The 17239-nt window shown below is 39.9% G+C and overlaps 1 protein-coding gene across 2 annotated transcripts in view; it reads left to right on the forward strand.

The window, feature by feature from the left end:
- Positions 1-17239, forward strand: part of ERBB3 (erb-b2 receptor tyrosine kinase 3) — a 68155-nt gene that overhangs the window by 16818 nt on the left and 34098 nt on the right. For both annotated transcript variants that reach the window (XR_012688638.1, XM_075199566.1), the window contains exon 2: positions 16652-16803. Coding sequence is in view for 1 of the 2 variants with exons in the window: in XM_075199566.1 (XP_075055667.1) it covers positions 16652-16803 (152 nt within the window). In the remaining variant the exon portion in view is untranslated. The remainder of the gene's footprint in view (positions 1-16651; positions 16804-17239) is intronic.

The raw sequence follows: 17239 nt of genomic DNA on the forward strand, positions 1-17239 counted from the left end.
TAGGTTCTGAACACTCCCCCTCCTCAAGGTCTTCCAGGCCAAAAATCTTTGAAAGCAAGTGATCGCCATGTAATGCTACGTTTGTGTACAATCCATTTGAGCGTTCCCCTTTATAACCATTTCAATTATTTGGAGGCTTGACAGTAGTCCAATACTTTCACAGCTGGCAGAGGTGTTGATGGCATCATGGATCCTTTCTTATCGATGAATAGCATCACGCAACTTTAATTATTTCACTATTTTTTCAAGTGCTAGAAAATCTCCCTTTTTTTTGTTAAAAAACACCTAAACATCAATAATACATTTTGTCTCTACAAATACTAGGGGCTTGAAGAGTGGAGATGTTGCCTATAGCAACCAATCAGATTCAAGCTATCATTTCCACTTTTCATACTCGCCGGAATCTCGCAGCTTGATAAATTTACCCCTAGGCCTTTGTAAGTAGCAGTAGGATTTATAATACTTTACATTGAAAATAAGGTCATTCAGAATTATAATATCATCACCATAAGCATTTCTAGTAGTATTCCAGTCAGGACCTCACCTTCAGGTCACATGCAGTAGTTGTGAAAACAGAGGACACCTGACTGGCTGAATCCAACACTATTGTGCTGTGTTATGGTAACTGCTGTGAACATTCCCCATAGATATATAGATGAAAATGTCATGCAACTTTTAAAGTTGACAACTGTTGGTGCTACAAGTACAGATTTAGCCAACATGTAATTCTCTAATTACAACTTCCAGCATGTTGGTTGGTAGAATATACAGAGTTTTGCAGTTCATCAGTAATTTTGTATCGTTGTGCTTGCTGCCTTTTTTGTTTGAATTTGAAATAGCAACACACATTTCAATCCATCTCCATGCTCCACTGAGCTGATGAAGGAATGAATTTAAGTCTGCATTGTACACAACACAACTCAGCAATGTTTCATATTAAAACAAAGTTAGCTTATTGTTTTATTGATAAAGTTTATTAAATGCACCTCTAATTGTAAAGCATTTGTCTTCTACCACCACCCACATCACTAATAGTTATGTTTGATGACTCCTTGAGTGAAGTAGAGCAATGACTAATAAAAGTCTGACACACAGCAAAACCTGTTTGTCTGCACACAGTCAGTAGAGGGGTATACTTGTCTTATTATGAGAAGCCATAGGACAAAATTCCAGCTGTCATTCCTCATGATCTGTGATATGAACACAACTCGCCCCCACCCTTCTTTGAGATATAACACTCTTAATAAATGAGATCATTGTTTTAACTGTGCAAAAAGGAAGTATGAAAACACATACATGCATGACTTTATGTATCCTTACAATCTATTATATGGGATGCGTGGGGTGTTATTATAATACATGAGCAGTAACACTCTTACTTATATTGGATACTGAAATAGTGATGTCATCACTTACCATGTCATAAACTATAATCAACTTATAATGACATCACAACTCACCAGTTAAAGCATTATAATCCATAGTATTATTGCTACTCATGTATTACAAAATATAAGACGACAACAATAAATGGATTTTCATTTACAAAGAGTCCCACCGGCCCATTGTAGAATACAGAACAGTATGTTTTATGCAGATTACATATTCCATAACATAAGTGAACAATAATCTACAGTACGGATTTTGTAACAAACATGCTGTAGGAGCCTCTGGTAATGAATAGCTGATTTGAATCTAGTCCCTAACATTATTGTCAGTACAAATGTATATAATGTTTTCATGAGAGTTCTGCTATAATGCCGCATATAATTCAGGTCAGATGTCTCGGGAATTAGGCCTATTTATTAGTGATGCTTTAAAAATGGTTCTTGGTTCAATTTGTTGAACCAGCTTTAAAGTTTGTAAATTTGCACAAAATTATCAATCTTTAGATAGATTAAAAAACTGAGCTAAATTTGAGCAATTGGAATGAGTTTATTTGTATATGACCCGGTTGGAACATGCTCGAGCTTAATGGCTACATTATATAATATTTTAAATGCTTCCATATGAGAATGGCAAACTTTGACAATGAACACAGTAACGTTCGCTGCTTGAATTAAAAATTTGTATAAAATACTATAAAATGTAGCCATTTAAGCTGGAACATGCCAATATTGTAGTTTATATTAGTGTTTTAGGGGCACATTTATCAATCTTTTCATAAAGTGAAAAATAGTTTTCAATCCTTATCGCATGCATAAGGATTGAACTATTTCTCAAATTTATGAAAAGCGGATCACAGAAACAGCAGTTCCGATAAACTGCTGTTTCTGTGATAAAACAAATCACACTTACCCCGCCTCTTCGGTAGCGCTGTCTCGGGATCTCCTCCAGTTGTTCTTCGCTCCTCTTCATCCTTCAATTGCGCATGTGCATTTCGAAGAACTGCACATGCGCACAAAGATCCCCGCTCTGTAGAGCGAGCGGTGAGTGACAGGGAGGGATCATGTGATTCCTCCACACATGCGCTGTCCAGCTCTGCTTTTCGGAGCAGAGCTGACAGCACTGAAACTTTTCATTTATGATAATGTACGCCAGCTTCCACGGTAAGTGCACTATCATTACTTGTTAAATATGCCTCTTAGAAACGTGACCGTTGAACCGCAAACATGAGCCGCACCAGTCGAGCGATATAAAGCCTGACAATTGCACAGCAAACGGGTTCGAGGCCCTTTAACTGGCCAACTTCAATAAAATTTTGAACTAATTCAAATTATTTGCTCTTCTTTACTACTTCATTAGGTCTTTTTTTTCCATCAGAACATTTATAACCTTGTTGCTCCACTTTGCCTACTTTAATAAATTGGTAACTGTTTTATATACTGTAGTTTATATTTCCTCCTTGCTTTTACCACACGCAGAGTTCTGAACTCTCCTTGCTGCAGTTTTAGTCAGTGATGTCAGTGCGGTAGGTGGCTACGTTGCCACAACACAGTGCGAGTGATACTTTATGATGTTTAGAGCAAAGGGAAAAAAAACGTGTTTTATGTTTAGATAATAGTGTTCTTTGATTGACATTGTATTTTTTACATCACACGGCAGCATCCCAGTCTCATCATCACCATACTACAGGTGTCAGTACTTACCAGACCCAGTAGAATATATTTCCTATCTATCTACTTAATGTCCTTAGTTTTAGTATTAGAAATGTTAGTTTACAGTCATGCACTTTGGCTTGTACACAGACTCGCCCAGCAATCTCCAGAGCAGAGTACAATGCTGAAAAATTAATGAATAACAAGTTCTTCGACGCTGTCATGTGTGCAGAAAACACTCTTGACATGAGATTGATTGTTTGCTACAGGACCAACATCAATATTTCCCTCAGTTAATTCCCATATCTACCTTCACCAGAACTGAATAACTGCATTCAGTTTAGTACTAGACTGTTATGTATATAGTGCAGACATGAACCAGGCTTTGATGCCATTTCAGAGGGGATTGCGGTTTCTACGACTCATGCATTCTAGGTGCAGACTTGTACAGCCCACCCCCCTATTAAAGAAATGTACCCAAAGCACTGTGGGGTCAATTGCTCATTTTACTCATGTTCTATTTTTAAACCACTCGGGTATGTAAGAGGACAAAGGCAGAGTGATTTCAGTGTGCGTGGGAGTGGGGGCATACGCAGGTTGACAACCCAGCACCAGCTTTTAAAAATCCCCAAAAGACCATTCAACTAATTTATGACTGAAATAGTTAATGCTATTTTGAAAAGTTTTTTATTGCACTGCTCTCACATACAAATGTCGCAAAGTCCATTTTAGGCGCATCCAACAAAAAAACACGATCACGCATGTGCAGAAAGCATCAAATCCGCCTGCATCTGGGATGCAATTAACACTTGCGACAGCTTGCGACTCACTACGAGAGAATGGGCGGAAGGCGGGACCATGTAAATAAATCCTAGTCGCAGTGAGGCGCAGACGCAACACACGTTAAAACAGGGCTAAAGCTGTGCGGCAGGAATTAGGTGGCGCAAGCGTTAGCTAGCTGCAGGAACTGCTCGCAGCTCCATAGGGTATTAAGAGTGGGACACAACTGGGGTTGCTTGCCACTCGTAATACCCTACCAAGCTGTGGCACACTCCCACTCCTACACTTCTTAAACAGACTTTCGTCTGACTCTAAATAAAGTTCTATATGTTAGTATGTTTTTATCTGAAATACTGTACGCAGAGCTAATGTGGGGACATTCCTTCACCAATTACCCTGGCCTTAATGCAGGAATGACTGTTTCCCTGGTTCTGTAATAACAAGGCTATTGGCATGTGAGTATGACTGTTATATAGAAAGGTTCTGACCTGGTCCCATACACACACACACTCATGAATGTATTAACAGAGACGAAGGGGGTGGTGTCTATGCCGCTATTACTGACTTGGTGCTGACCTCACAGTAAGTAAAAGATGCTAATAAGATAGATAGTAGAATGGAATGTCTCACTAGTCAATGCCCAATATGGATCTCTGGCAGATTTTGAACTCGTCTAACATAAAGTGAAATGTTCCAACTCCCACAGCATATACAATAGCCCCCATTGTTACAGAGAGCTCTTAATCAATACAGACATGTGAATGATTAATGACCATGTCATTGGCATCTGTAATAAGGGAAAGCGAAGGGGACAGATCGTATGCAAATAGAAGAGGTATATTCAGATTTTCACAAGTGTCAAAAGAAAAACAAAAGAAAAATGCAGGTGCATTAATGTCTGGGAATGAGACAGTAGGTTTTGTGCAGCTTGTTTTGTCAGACTCTATTGTGTGTATTGCGGGGAACTAAAGCCTTTTGTCTTGTTGTGAATGTCTTTGTCATTACAAGAATATTATCATATTTACCATTGCATGGACATTATACTGAGACATGACTACATTGTAAAGAATACATGTTGTGTAGAGCTATTATTTGTCAACAAAACAAGTGTAGTTGTTGTGTTAGAGATACTTAATTTCTAAGATTAGCAAAGGTTCCACCAGCGGAGTCATGGCCACAGGGGGGGCTGATATTTGATTTTGGCTTTAGCGAAAGGCTATATATATGGCTGCTCCCACACAAGTATTTAGTGTAAGTAAATATGCACAAAAGCAATGACCTCTGTACAGAATACATATCCTCACAGACCCTCTTCTTTATTTTCAATATTTGTAGATAATTTTTTTTTACATTTTTCCCTTAAGAAAAAGTGAATGAAGAAAACAGCACCCTTAAAAGTAAATGAATTTTTTTTTTACCTATATAAAATGTCCCATAGATTGTAAGCTTGTGAGCAGGGCCCTCTTACCTGTCTGTCTGTATGTATTACCCAGTATTGTTTTATTAATGTTTGTTCCCAATTGTAAAGCGCTATGGAATCTGTTGGCGCTATATAAATAAATGTTGATGATGATGTGTCCGTTCTCCTGTTTCCATTCTTATTGATGTTCACAGTTCTAATTTTATGCAGGTTATCATCAAAATATTTAAATAAATTGACAGTTTGAGTCCATTGTTTTCACTTCTCGATATTATGAGTCTTGGAAGTTTTATGGTTCTTACTTTTTTTAGGACAAAATAACACAATCTGCTTTGCACAATGTCTTTCGAGTGCTTAATCTAGTTACACGTACAAAGACATGAGCTCATTCCGAGACATGTATGTTAGTAGGTGCTAAAGAGTATCTGGGTAGTGGATTTGTGTCTTACGGTCATTAATGTTTTCCTCTTACGTCTATCTATTAGAATGGCTTCCACCCAGGAGATGCAGAATACAGACTGCCCTTTGTAGTGCAGAGTCCCACTGCAGCAGTTGTGTACGAGTGCGTTTGGCTACTGTGCAGAGAAATTAATTAGATGGTAAACCACATCCTACATTGAGTGAGTAATACAAAGATGAAGGACTTAATCTCTCCTGCTGCTTTTTGCCAGTGTTTAGGAGGCCTGGAAAATACACAAGGTCTGCTCTGTTTTCCTGTCACCTCCATTGGAGGACAAACAGGGACACTGTGCAGAAAGCTATTCCTTATCTGTTGACCCAGGAATGCCACCAAGCCCTTAAAGAGGCAGAAAGCTTAACAAAGTCGCCTGGAGAGAATTTGTAAGACAGAGCACTTTGAGAACCAGCAGAGCGCAGATTTGTTAGGATTTTACACAAGACTTTATATTCTTTTCCCTGTGTACCAAAATGTTGTTACTGACAAAACCCAAGATACTCCAGTTACTAAGGTATTAAATAGAATTTGCCACACAAAACATTTTCTTATTTACTGTTATAATTCAGGTGGTGCTGTTGCTGTCTATGAACTGTTCATGCTGTCCTAAAGTAACGGTTATACAAATGAAATGAGTTCTCACACTTGCTGGGAACACCCATCACAGCCTTTATAGAAAGGACTGTACCCACACAGTCCAGAGACATTATGCACCACCGACTAGCATAGGACTAGACTATATGGCAGGTACGGGACTCAGTGCCAATGTTGTTTTTAGGGCAGAAACAAAACAAAGGTAAAAAGGCTAATATGTTTCCAGTGATGGTGGCAACCTTAGACAAACATACAATAATAAATAAATTATTAGTAATTATGAGTCACACACAGGAGGGGGACCTTATAGGCAAAGTCCACCTCTTTTTTTCTGCTTAAAAGATCATAATAAACCCAGTGGGTTCATTTTGTACTGATAAGTACCTGCTGGCCATTTGTTAGATGCAGTCTCTAGCAGAGGTGCCTGTTTCTAAAGGATTTCCTTGTCGGGGACAGGGTGGTACGCAGGCTCTGAACATGCCCATACCAGAGGCAATGTCATTTTTCCCAACATCAGGATGGGAATTAATTGCACAAGTATCGGTTTTGCGTCAGCGGTTTTGATTCAAAACCGCTGACGTTGGACTGATGACACAGGGGTCAAGCAGGTAAACCAGTACCATTAGATACATTCTGGTAGAGAGTGTATCTAACTAATGAGTAAAGATAGGAACTTATATTTACCTATATTCCTCAGGGGGAAAAACCTACAAAGACGGACTTAGCCCTCAGTGTTACACAAAGTGGACACAGCCATTTGTCTGGGCACAGCAGATATTCTTGAGAAGGCAGCTGATGATTTTTCTAGAACCCAGTGACATAACAGAGTTATGAGGCACTTTGTGAATAATAATAATAGAAAAATAGGATGATCTATTTATATAGTGCTTTTCTCATATGTTACTCACATGTTTACAAGCAATTACATAAATTGCAATGTGGTTGCTTAACATTGTCATGAAATGTCTCAGCTCCTAGTGACAGGCTGCAATCCATGCTCATCACTCTTGGACCGGCTCACAAAATGGCTGACTCCACAGTGTGTGATAGGAACACTTTAAACCATGATGCCATAGCCCTCGTTGGTTAATAGAGCATTGCAATTGCCAATATTCATAAAATCCGTCCTGAAATCACCAAAGATATCCGTTCACTGGTACTATGGGCCTTGTACTGCTACTAAGGCCTTGTTTTGTTATTTGTATATAGACTTGTTCATATGCTGCCTATCCATTTCTTAGTATGTGACATTGATGCTTTTTATTTGAGTACAGTCTCACTATAGGCATAACAAAGCAGGGATTGCTGATGTTTTATTTATTTCATATGTAAAATACTATAGCTGTCTGCTAATAGAAATGATACAACTGCTGATGTGATGAATGAGAGAGTTAAGCGATATCAGCCCCAGCCTTAGCTGACATTCCAAACCTCATCCATCAGCTGTCTCCAAGCTCTAGGAGTGCAGCATGGGAGGGAGTCGCTTATCTACACCAACTCCCCCACTATGCCACTCATCACAGATGCATATTATATTATATTACTCCAAGTGCTTCAGTTAATGTAGTCTACATGAGCAGCAGACCTGTCAATTAGATTTTTTTCCGTCAGGGTTTACTCAACTCGTCATGTATAATGTGGCATGCAATACTGGAAACCAGGTAATAACTAGTATGTGTGTCACTTCATAAATGGATATAACTAGAGTGCACAATAATGGGAAAAAGCAAATACCTATTAGTGTGAATGGTATGGCTAAAAAGATATTGCATAAAAAGTAAATACTGTGTATTATACACCATCATATTGTATTGCCTCATATCTAGCATATTATGAACCCCAGCTTATACAGCCCAAAATGCCCAGAAAATTCAGTCCAAATCAGTATAACCAGCCCCTGTCAGTAGAACAGTCCCATGACCACCACATACCGCCTCATGTCCACCACATACCACCTCATGTCCACCACATACAGTCCAAGTTTAACAACAGCCAGCCTCATTCCTGCATAAATACTCAATGTTTCTATACATAGCATGACAGTGCTAGGCCCAGGGCCGGATTAACCATAGGGCTAACTGGGCTACAGCCCAGGGGCCTATGGCATCCAGGGGGCCCTTGAAAGTGCTCAGCAGCAGTATTGATCGGTCGGGGGCGGGGGCGCCCCCAGCGCGATCAGTGCTGCTGAGCACTTTCCCTGCAGTACTGCCCCGGCGCTCTGTAGTCTCCTTACTGAGGAGATCTCGTGAGTCTCACTCTCACGAGATCTCCTCGGTAAAGAGTGTACAGCGCGCTGGGGAAGGAGGAGAAGGAGTTAAGTGCCGGGGGTGCGGCTCAGATCAACGGGGGGGAGGGGCGGCTTGGATCACGGGGGGGCCCCTCACGGGGGAATGGAGGCCCCCTTAGCCCAGGGGCCTCCATTCCGGCCCTGGCTAGGCCTAGTACTTACCCCTGGGAATCGCTGTCACTCTGGTGCTGATTTCACTTACAGACATTAATAAGATCAACATTTACTCTCACTTCTTAGAGTGCTCAGGTAGTGCTCCTATCATAAGCTCCAAATCATGGAAATACATGTAGCTATCATAACCAAACAAGTCGCAAATTGCTCCCTAATTTGTTTCTAGCATATATTTGCCTGAGTAAATATATTTCCGGATTAGGGAGTTCACCATGTGATGAGTTCCTTAGTCTGTTTTGAGTGTAATGGAATTGAGCTATGGTCAGGTCTTGTTGGGTGTGTGTAATGTCCTATGTCTATATAGAGTGTAATAGGATTGTACTAGGTAGGACCATGTCCAGTGGTCACTTCATGTTGAGTAGTACAGTGTCCTCTCTCTCTACATAGTGTAATAAAACTGTGATCTGTTCATGATGAGTAGGTACAGTGTTCTCTGTATGTACAGAGTATAATAGAATTGTATTATGTCCATGTCCAGTGGACAGGTCATGTTGGGTAGGTGTAATGTCCTCTGCCTATATAGTGTGTAATATAATTGTATTATGTCCATGTCCAGTGGCCAGGTCATGTTGGGTAGGTGTAGTGTCCTCTGCCTATATAGTGTGTAATATAATTGTATTATTAATATGTCCAGTGATCAGGTCATGTTGGGTAGGAGTAGTGTCCTCTGCCTATATAGTGTGTAATAGAATTGTATTATGATCATGTCCAGTGATCAGGTCATGTTGGGTAGGTGTAATGTCCTCTGCCTATATAGTGTGTAATAGAATTGATTATGATCATGTCCAGTGGACAGGTCATGTCGGGTAAGTGCAGTGTGTAGTGAATTGGCCCAGAAAATTATTTTCAAATCTTGGCACATATGAAATATGTGTAAATACTGTTATCATTCCGTAGCAAACATGCACATTATTTGGACAGAATGATCTGGAAAAGATTTTCTAAAGCTGGGTACACACTACAGGTTTTTCACCCGATTATCATGCCAATCCCACGATAAGCAACTGTTAGGTCTAATATTGCATTAGTGTGTACGCTCCCACGATTATGTTTTATTGTAACAAAGCACATTGTATCGTTTCATTTGATTTTATAACCGGACTAAAAAACAATGGAATGATGTTGGGCAAATTCTGAAGTGTGTATGTACTCACAACCAGCAGTGTAGGCAGATCTCCATAGAGTTTACATAGTCAAAGTCATTTCAGTCGATGGTTATGACAAATGAAGACCACAGATCTGAAGGTAAATCGTGTAAAATGTGTATAATGTGTACACATGAATCGGCATGCTGATCGGGACATTTGGTAACATCGTTAAGGATATTGCATTGGGAGAAATTTCTGTAGTGTTTACCCAGCTTAGGACTGTAAGTACATAGTACAAGGCAGGTTAATAAAGATTATACAAACTAGTTTTGTAATATTGTAGCCTTTTAGGATCTATACACTTTGATAACTGGCTGCTGTGTTGAGTAGGGATTTCTTCTATAGGTCCTTAACCGTTGCCTTCGTTGTCAGTAATCAAATGTGAGTCCAGGGGAAGTAGCGACCTCGTCTTTCAGCTTGACTAAAGTTTCTACCATGTGCACTGTTTTGTTAGTCATTACTATGTTTTCAGGGTCATTATTAATCAGAAATAGGCCTAGAAAAAAGAAGTAGGAGCCACCACCTATCAAAATCAATTAAATATCACAATTAAAAATACATTCATTACTGATATTATACTGATATGAATTATCAAGCGTAGTCGTTTTGCACAATAACTTTAATTAATACTAGGGCTCAGTTCTGGCACAGAACCATATTGCACTTTCTGGCCTGCATTAAACCTGTGCCTATTAGCACTGTGCTAAAGCCATTGGATCATATGCTTATATAACCAATAATTAAATGTGTTGTTTATGTGACATGAATTTCCACACCTTGACATGTCAACAGAGGCTCTATTGTGTGGAACTGTAAATGGTTTATCAGGCAATTAGTACATAGTCTTCTTCGCCAACATTATGAAGTTGGAGAATCCTCAATAAAAACTGCTGTATATATTAGATATGTAGAAATTGTCATTCTATGTTTAACAGTGGCTTACATGTTCCAATCATTAAAATGTGCCATGCATTGTAAACGTCTTTATGAATAAACTTAGATTTGTGTTGCTCTAGAAGAATCATTTGTACATAGAATGGTTCCATGTACAAAAACATCATAGTGTTTTGTAATGTGTTTTTTTTTCCATTTTGAAATAACTATGGAGCAATATAGTAAATATTGATGGACCTTTATTTTTCTTTGAACATGTATTAATGATGTACAAATGTTCTTTGTTAGTGACTGGAGTGTGTGTAGACTGTGGAACACTGTGCAGCTGAATACTCCATCCAGAATTAGAGTACCTATTAAGTATCTGCATCTCCGCAATGAATTTAAATGCAAGTACTCTCACTTCTGCTACATTTTATAGCCGCATGTCCGCAACAACTAAAAAACCAACTTAAAACGTCATATTCTAAATTGTAGAAAGAAGATTTAATCAGTATATTAAGCAACTAAATGAAGGGTGAGACATCTGTAAAAGCTGTTTGTATTTAGGGGTATTTAATTGTTAGCGTTAACGCTAACAAACGAGCGCTCAAAAAATCTTACCGTTAATACGGTAATTACTCGCGGAATTTCAGCTCGCTGCTCCCTGAGCGGCGAGCTGAAATTCCGCTAATAAACTACCGTATTAACGGTTTTCGCACGCAATATTACCGTATAAACGTAATATTTTTTAAACGCTCGTTTTTCAGCGTTAACGCTGACAATTGAATACCCCCCAATGAAAGATACCTTGCAGAATGGTATGTAAGTGGTTATTGTATTATTAGAATTGTCATAAGCGACAGTTGGACATATAATATAGGTGGTACAAATTATTCCTATGTAAAAGAGTAAATGTATTCCTGCTGGATGACTAGGAAAATGTACGTAGTTGTATTTTTTGCTCTCACATTGACTTGTATGAAATCCTTATTTGCAGATATATATTGAAATAGAATAAAATTATAAATATTAGATATATATTATTGTGGAATAAAAACTCATGTGAAAACAATTGTAAAAAAAAATAGAATGTACTTTTTGTTGATTAATAAGTAGCAGTCACATTGTCAAATTATCAGAACTGGCATTACCAAAACAGCCATTTCTAAATCCCAAAAAATAGTATAAAAAAATAATAAAGTGAGATATACCAGAAGTACTAGTAACACCAAATAGGGTGTAGATCCATATTGGCGTTTCTTCTTCTTCTTGGTACAGAACAGCGATTGTTAGTAAAAACTGGATTGAATTTAATAAATGCCTTTTTTAGTCAACCTCAATAACTATGGCCCTGATTCATTAAGGATCTTAAGTTAAGAAACTTTTTATTTCAGTCAACTGGACAAAACTATGTTACAATGTAAGGGGTGCAAATTAGTATTCTGTTTTGCACATAAGTTAAATACTGACTGTTTTTTTCATGTAGCACACAAATATCAACTTTAAATTTCAGTGTAGAAATAAGCTATCAAGTATTTGTGTGCTACATGAAAAAACAGGCAGTATTTAACTTATGTGCAAAACAGAATACTAATTTGCACCCCTTACATTGTCCAGGAGACTTAAATAAGAAGTTTCTTAAGTTAAGATTCTTAATGAATCAGGCCCTATGTGATTGTGTAATAGCAATGTAGAAGCCTGTACAAGTAATTACAATGTACAGAAGGAGCCCGGTGGGCCATATATAAATTTATAAGATATAACCACATAGTTGCTCCTGATATGGTGAAAGTCCTACAGCAGACATGTCTGTTATACATACAAGTACACAAACTAATTTCTGTGATGTTTGTAGATATTTTATGTCTTGAATCCAGATCTCCATCCTTCTCAGACCCTGCCCCTAAAGACCCCGGTTAGATTCCTGCCTGAGGCACAACGAGGGGCTGTGTCCAGACAGAGAGAAGGCCACATTGTGTCCAGCACAGAGAGAAGCCATTCTCTGCGGGACAGGCAGAGGCGGGGGCAGCATTGCTTGGACACTTGTCAATGTTCTTGGGTTTGTTTGGATCCTTTCTAATGTCTGACCTTTCCCAGTTCTACGTCTGGAGGGGAAAATCACCCTATCCCTCACTGAGTTTCTCTCTTGTTTTAATTATTAACAACAGCAAGAAAAAAATTGAGTGAGTGGGGGCTGCATACGAGGAACCAATTTCCATAATTAGATTGTGAACCTTTATTGTTCAGGAGAGAAGCTTAACATATTGGGAGGTAAAAACCAGCACATTTGTTTTACTCCAGGCACGAGGAATTTACAATACACAGCTGTGAAAACACAATGGAGCTCAGTATCGAAGTGTACTGGATGCGCACTGCAAATCAGTGTGTCCACCCAGTGCACGTCCAGCTGCATGAATCAGTATGTCCACCCAGTGCACGTCCAGCTGCATGAAGCAGTATGTCCACCCAGTGCACGTCCAGCTGCATGAAGCAGTATGTCCACCCAGTGCACTTCCAGCTGCATGAAGCAGTATGTCCACCCAGTGCACGTCCAGCTGCATGAAGCAGTATGTCCACCCAGTGCACGTCCAGCTGCATGAATCAGTGTGTCCACCCAGTGCACGTCCAGCTGCATGAAGCAGTATGTCCACCCAGTGCACGTCCAGCTGCATGAAGCAGTATGTTCACCCAGTGCATGCCCAGCTGCATGAAGCAGTATGTCCACCCAGTGCATGTCCAGCTGCATGAATCAGTGTGTCCACCCAGTGCACGTCTAGCTGCATGAATCAGTGTGTCCACCCAGTGCACGTCCAGCTGCATGAATCAGTGTGTCCACCCATTGCACGTCCAGCTGCATGAAGCAGTGTGTCCACCCAGTGCACGTCAAGCTGCATGAAGCAGTGTGTCCACCCAGTGCACGTCCAGCTGCATGAAGCAGTGTGTCCACCCAGTGCACGTCCAGCTGCATGAAGCAGTGTGTCCACCTAGAGCACGTCCAGCTATATGAATCAGTGTGTCCACCCATTGCACGTCCAGCTGCATGAAGCAGTGTGTCCACCCAGTGCACATCCAGCTGCATGAAGCAGTGTGTCCACCCAGTGCACATCCAGCTGCATGAAGCAGTGTGTCCACCCAGTGCATGTCCAGCTGCATGAAGCAGTGTGTCCACCCAGTGCACGTCCAGCTGCATGAAGCAGTGTGTCCACCTAGAGCACGTCCAGCTGCATGAATCAGTGTGTCCACCCAGTGCACGTCCAGCTGCATGAAGCAGTGTGTCCACCCAGTGCACGTCCAGCTGCATGAACCAGTGTGTCCACCCAGTGCACGTCCAGCTGCATGAATCAGTGTGTCCACCCAGTGCACGTCCAGCTGCATGAAGCAGTATGTTCACCCAGTGCACGTCCAGCTGCATGAAGCAGTGTGTCCACCCAGTGCACGTCCAGCTGCATGACTTCTCTTCACTCTCGGACCTTACTTCCACCAACTAGAAGTGCGCCTAGGTTTGCGGGGAGCCAGAAAAATCTGAAGAGGGGCACTATGCAAAAGTGTAAAGGTCACATCAAAGTCCAACTACTTACCACTAGAGAACCAGCCCATTCATTGAATTAAATTTTTATATTTTTCACCTAAAAGTTATGGCTTAAAATAATCTTGAGCGTTGAAAAATTAGGACTGTCTTTACAACATGTGGCATTTTTATGTGTTTGAAGCTTTTTTTGTTACATTTGGGAAAAGTGCACCTATAAATTCTTATCTGATGAAGTGTAAGTAGTTGCAAAATGCTTCCCATTAAAAGTATAGGATGAGAACCGATCTCTGCCAACTCAAAGCTGGTGCAAAACTCAAGTGTTTTTGCAGAATGACAATGACTGTGCCCTTACACAAACCAAAGAACATCATCGTCCCCCCTTTACCTCATTTTAACAGTCTCTCTCTCTGCAAAACAAAACCTCAATTTGACACAGCTCCATCAAACTCAGGTGCGACTACTCTGTCCTTAGTAAGGATCCCCCTCACTCTGCCCAAGACTTCCGGTATGTGCAGTGCCACCAGCTGTCACCACAAACCCATGTACTTTGGTGAATATCTAGGCATATGACATCACCAAAGAAGACTCTGCCTCGGCTATTGTTCCTCAATCACTTGAAACCGTTTTGTGTCAGATTGTTTATATGTGTTAAGTGTTTATTAGTGTCATTTGTTTTGTGATTCCCAAGTCTATATCCAAAGTAATGGTGGTACAGGGTCTCACAGGTTGTTTTATGTCCAGCAAGGAGGCACACACCTTTGCCAGTAAGAATATCATATTACATTATGAGACCAGAGTATCAACATGAAGTGTTGATGTAGCCCATACAGTAGAGTAACCTGGATGACTAGTCAACTAGTAGACAACACCATACAAACACCAACCTGCTAATAGGCTATTTGTATGCAATTTGTTCATTCTATGCTATAAGAAGCACTGTGAAGGACAAACATATGTACTTTAGTCAGGTGGGCCACATACACTCCCAGGCACCCCATTCCCACAATTCATCCAAAGGTCTTATCAGTTTCAAACTGAGTGAGGAAAACTTCCCAAATGTTGCTAATGTATGATGTGAATCCTACTGGCCACTGACTTCTGACCTAGTGGTAGACTTGCACACGGCTTCCTGCAGCATGACTGATATCAGAGAACAATAGATGCCTTTCTCTACATGGCAAGAACAATTACATTTTTTGCTTTGGAATGTACTTTATTGTGGTAGACTTCACAGCCCAGTAAATGCACTAATTATATCAACATTTATAGCTCCTCAACTTGTTTCCAATAAAGTAGCATCAGGTCTACCAGTCATCAGAAAGTTCTACACACTTGTGGAAGCCAATCTTGTATTGGGCCACAAGCTTCAGCTGAGCCCCATAGCCCTGGATGTGATACGGGTCTGCTATTTTATAGGTTGTAAGCTTGCTAGCAGGGCCCTCTTACCTCTGTCTGTATGTATTACCCAGTACTGCTTTATTAATGTTTGTTTCCAATTGTAAAGCGCTACGGAATTTGCTGGCGCTATATAAATAAATTTTGATGATGATGATGATTTGCAGTAAAACACTGGGCTTCACTAGATTGTTATTTTATTGAGAAATGTTGTCAGTAGACCTTCTGCATATGTAATCTTGTTCTTGGGAGCACTTAACTGAAATTAGTGTCAACCATTATTCATTAAAGAAAATATAAAAATATGTCTGATTACACCGATCTAATAAAATAAATGCTGCAATTACATTCCAAGCAAGTTCAAGTCAATTGAATAATGATTTCTGGTAAGACTTGCCAAGGATACGTGAAAAGCAAATTTGAGGAAATTTCAATTATTCTCTAACATTGTTATTGTAACATAATTCAGCTTTTTAGTGTCGTCATACAAAATGTAGAATATTTTTTGATGAAACATTGAAATGTTCAAGTTTCCTCTGGGAAAAGAAATCAGGTTCTATTCTTCGTCAATGGCTATTTTGGCCGAAGGCGTAACTCATATACTTGTATGACCAGTTGCGGCACAGACACATTTAGTAAGGTTTGCAGCATGTGGGATGATCATTTTTCAAGGGCAACTAGCGCAAAACCATTTTTCACTTTGTAAATGATCATCTACATGTAAAATGTAAATCTTTCTGCAGCTATTTAGCTTTTCATAGCTGTTGTAGATAAATTAAAGTAGCATGTAGTATTTACACCAATTGGTGCCAATTATCAAATATGTTTTTAAATATAATGGTGTACATACAAAGATGCACTGCAAAACTACTGCAACATTCTAGCTAAGACTGCATGTGTGTTTATTGTACCTAACAGACCTAAATGTGTTCTTATTGTATCTCTTTCTCTTGCAGTGTGTACTGGGACAGTGAATGGTCTCAGTGTAACTGGCGAGGCTGAATACCAGCATCAGACCTTAATGAACATGTACAACAACTGTCATATTGTGATGGGCAATCTAGAGATTGTGCTTGTTGAGAATAATAAAGACTTGTCTTTCTTAAAGGTAAGATAGACCACAAACAGTGGCTTTCTGATCATGGGGGATGTTCCTTGCTGATCGGCCTTTCACTGCTGTAATCTTGCACGATGTATAGAAAGTGTTAAGCAGGTCTGCTAAAATAACACACATCATGGTATGCACTGAGCGCCTACGTTCCGCTGTTTAGTTTGTGAACAAATGTTAGTGAGTTCAGTGTGTTAGTGCACCTGTCATAGGAATGTGGCCCCAGCCTGTCCTGTTTAACTGGCCTTCATGCTGGAATATTGCACAACTGGTTTCCCCTCCCTGTTCCGCCCTAGAATCTTTAGCAGGTACGATTACTGTATATTCAAAAACGAAACTTCCCACACACATGAATGTAGGATTCCCTGTTTTGCTTATTGCAAACCAAGTTTAAGTAACCCATGAAAGGTTCTGTCATCAAAAGGAACATACTCTA

The sequence above is a fragment of the Mixophyes fleayi genome, chromosome 2 (genome assembly GCF_038048845.1).
Source record: "Mixophyes fleayi isolate aMixFle1 chromosome 2, aMixFle1.hap1, whole genome shotgun sequence".
Taxonomy (NCBI): Eukaryota; Metazoa; Chordata; class Amphibia; order Anura; family Limnodynastidae; genus Mixophyes; species Mixophyes fleayi.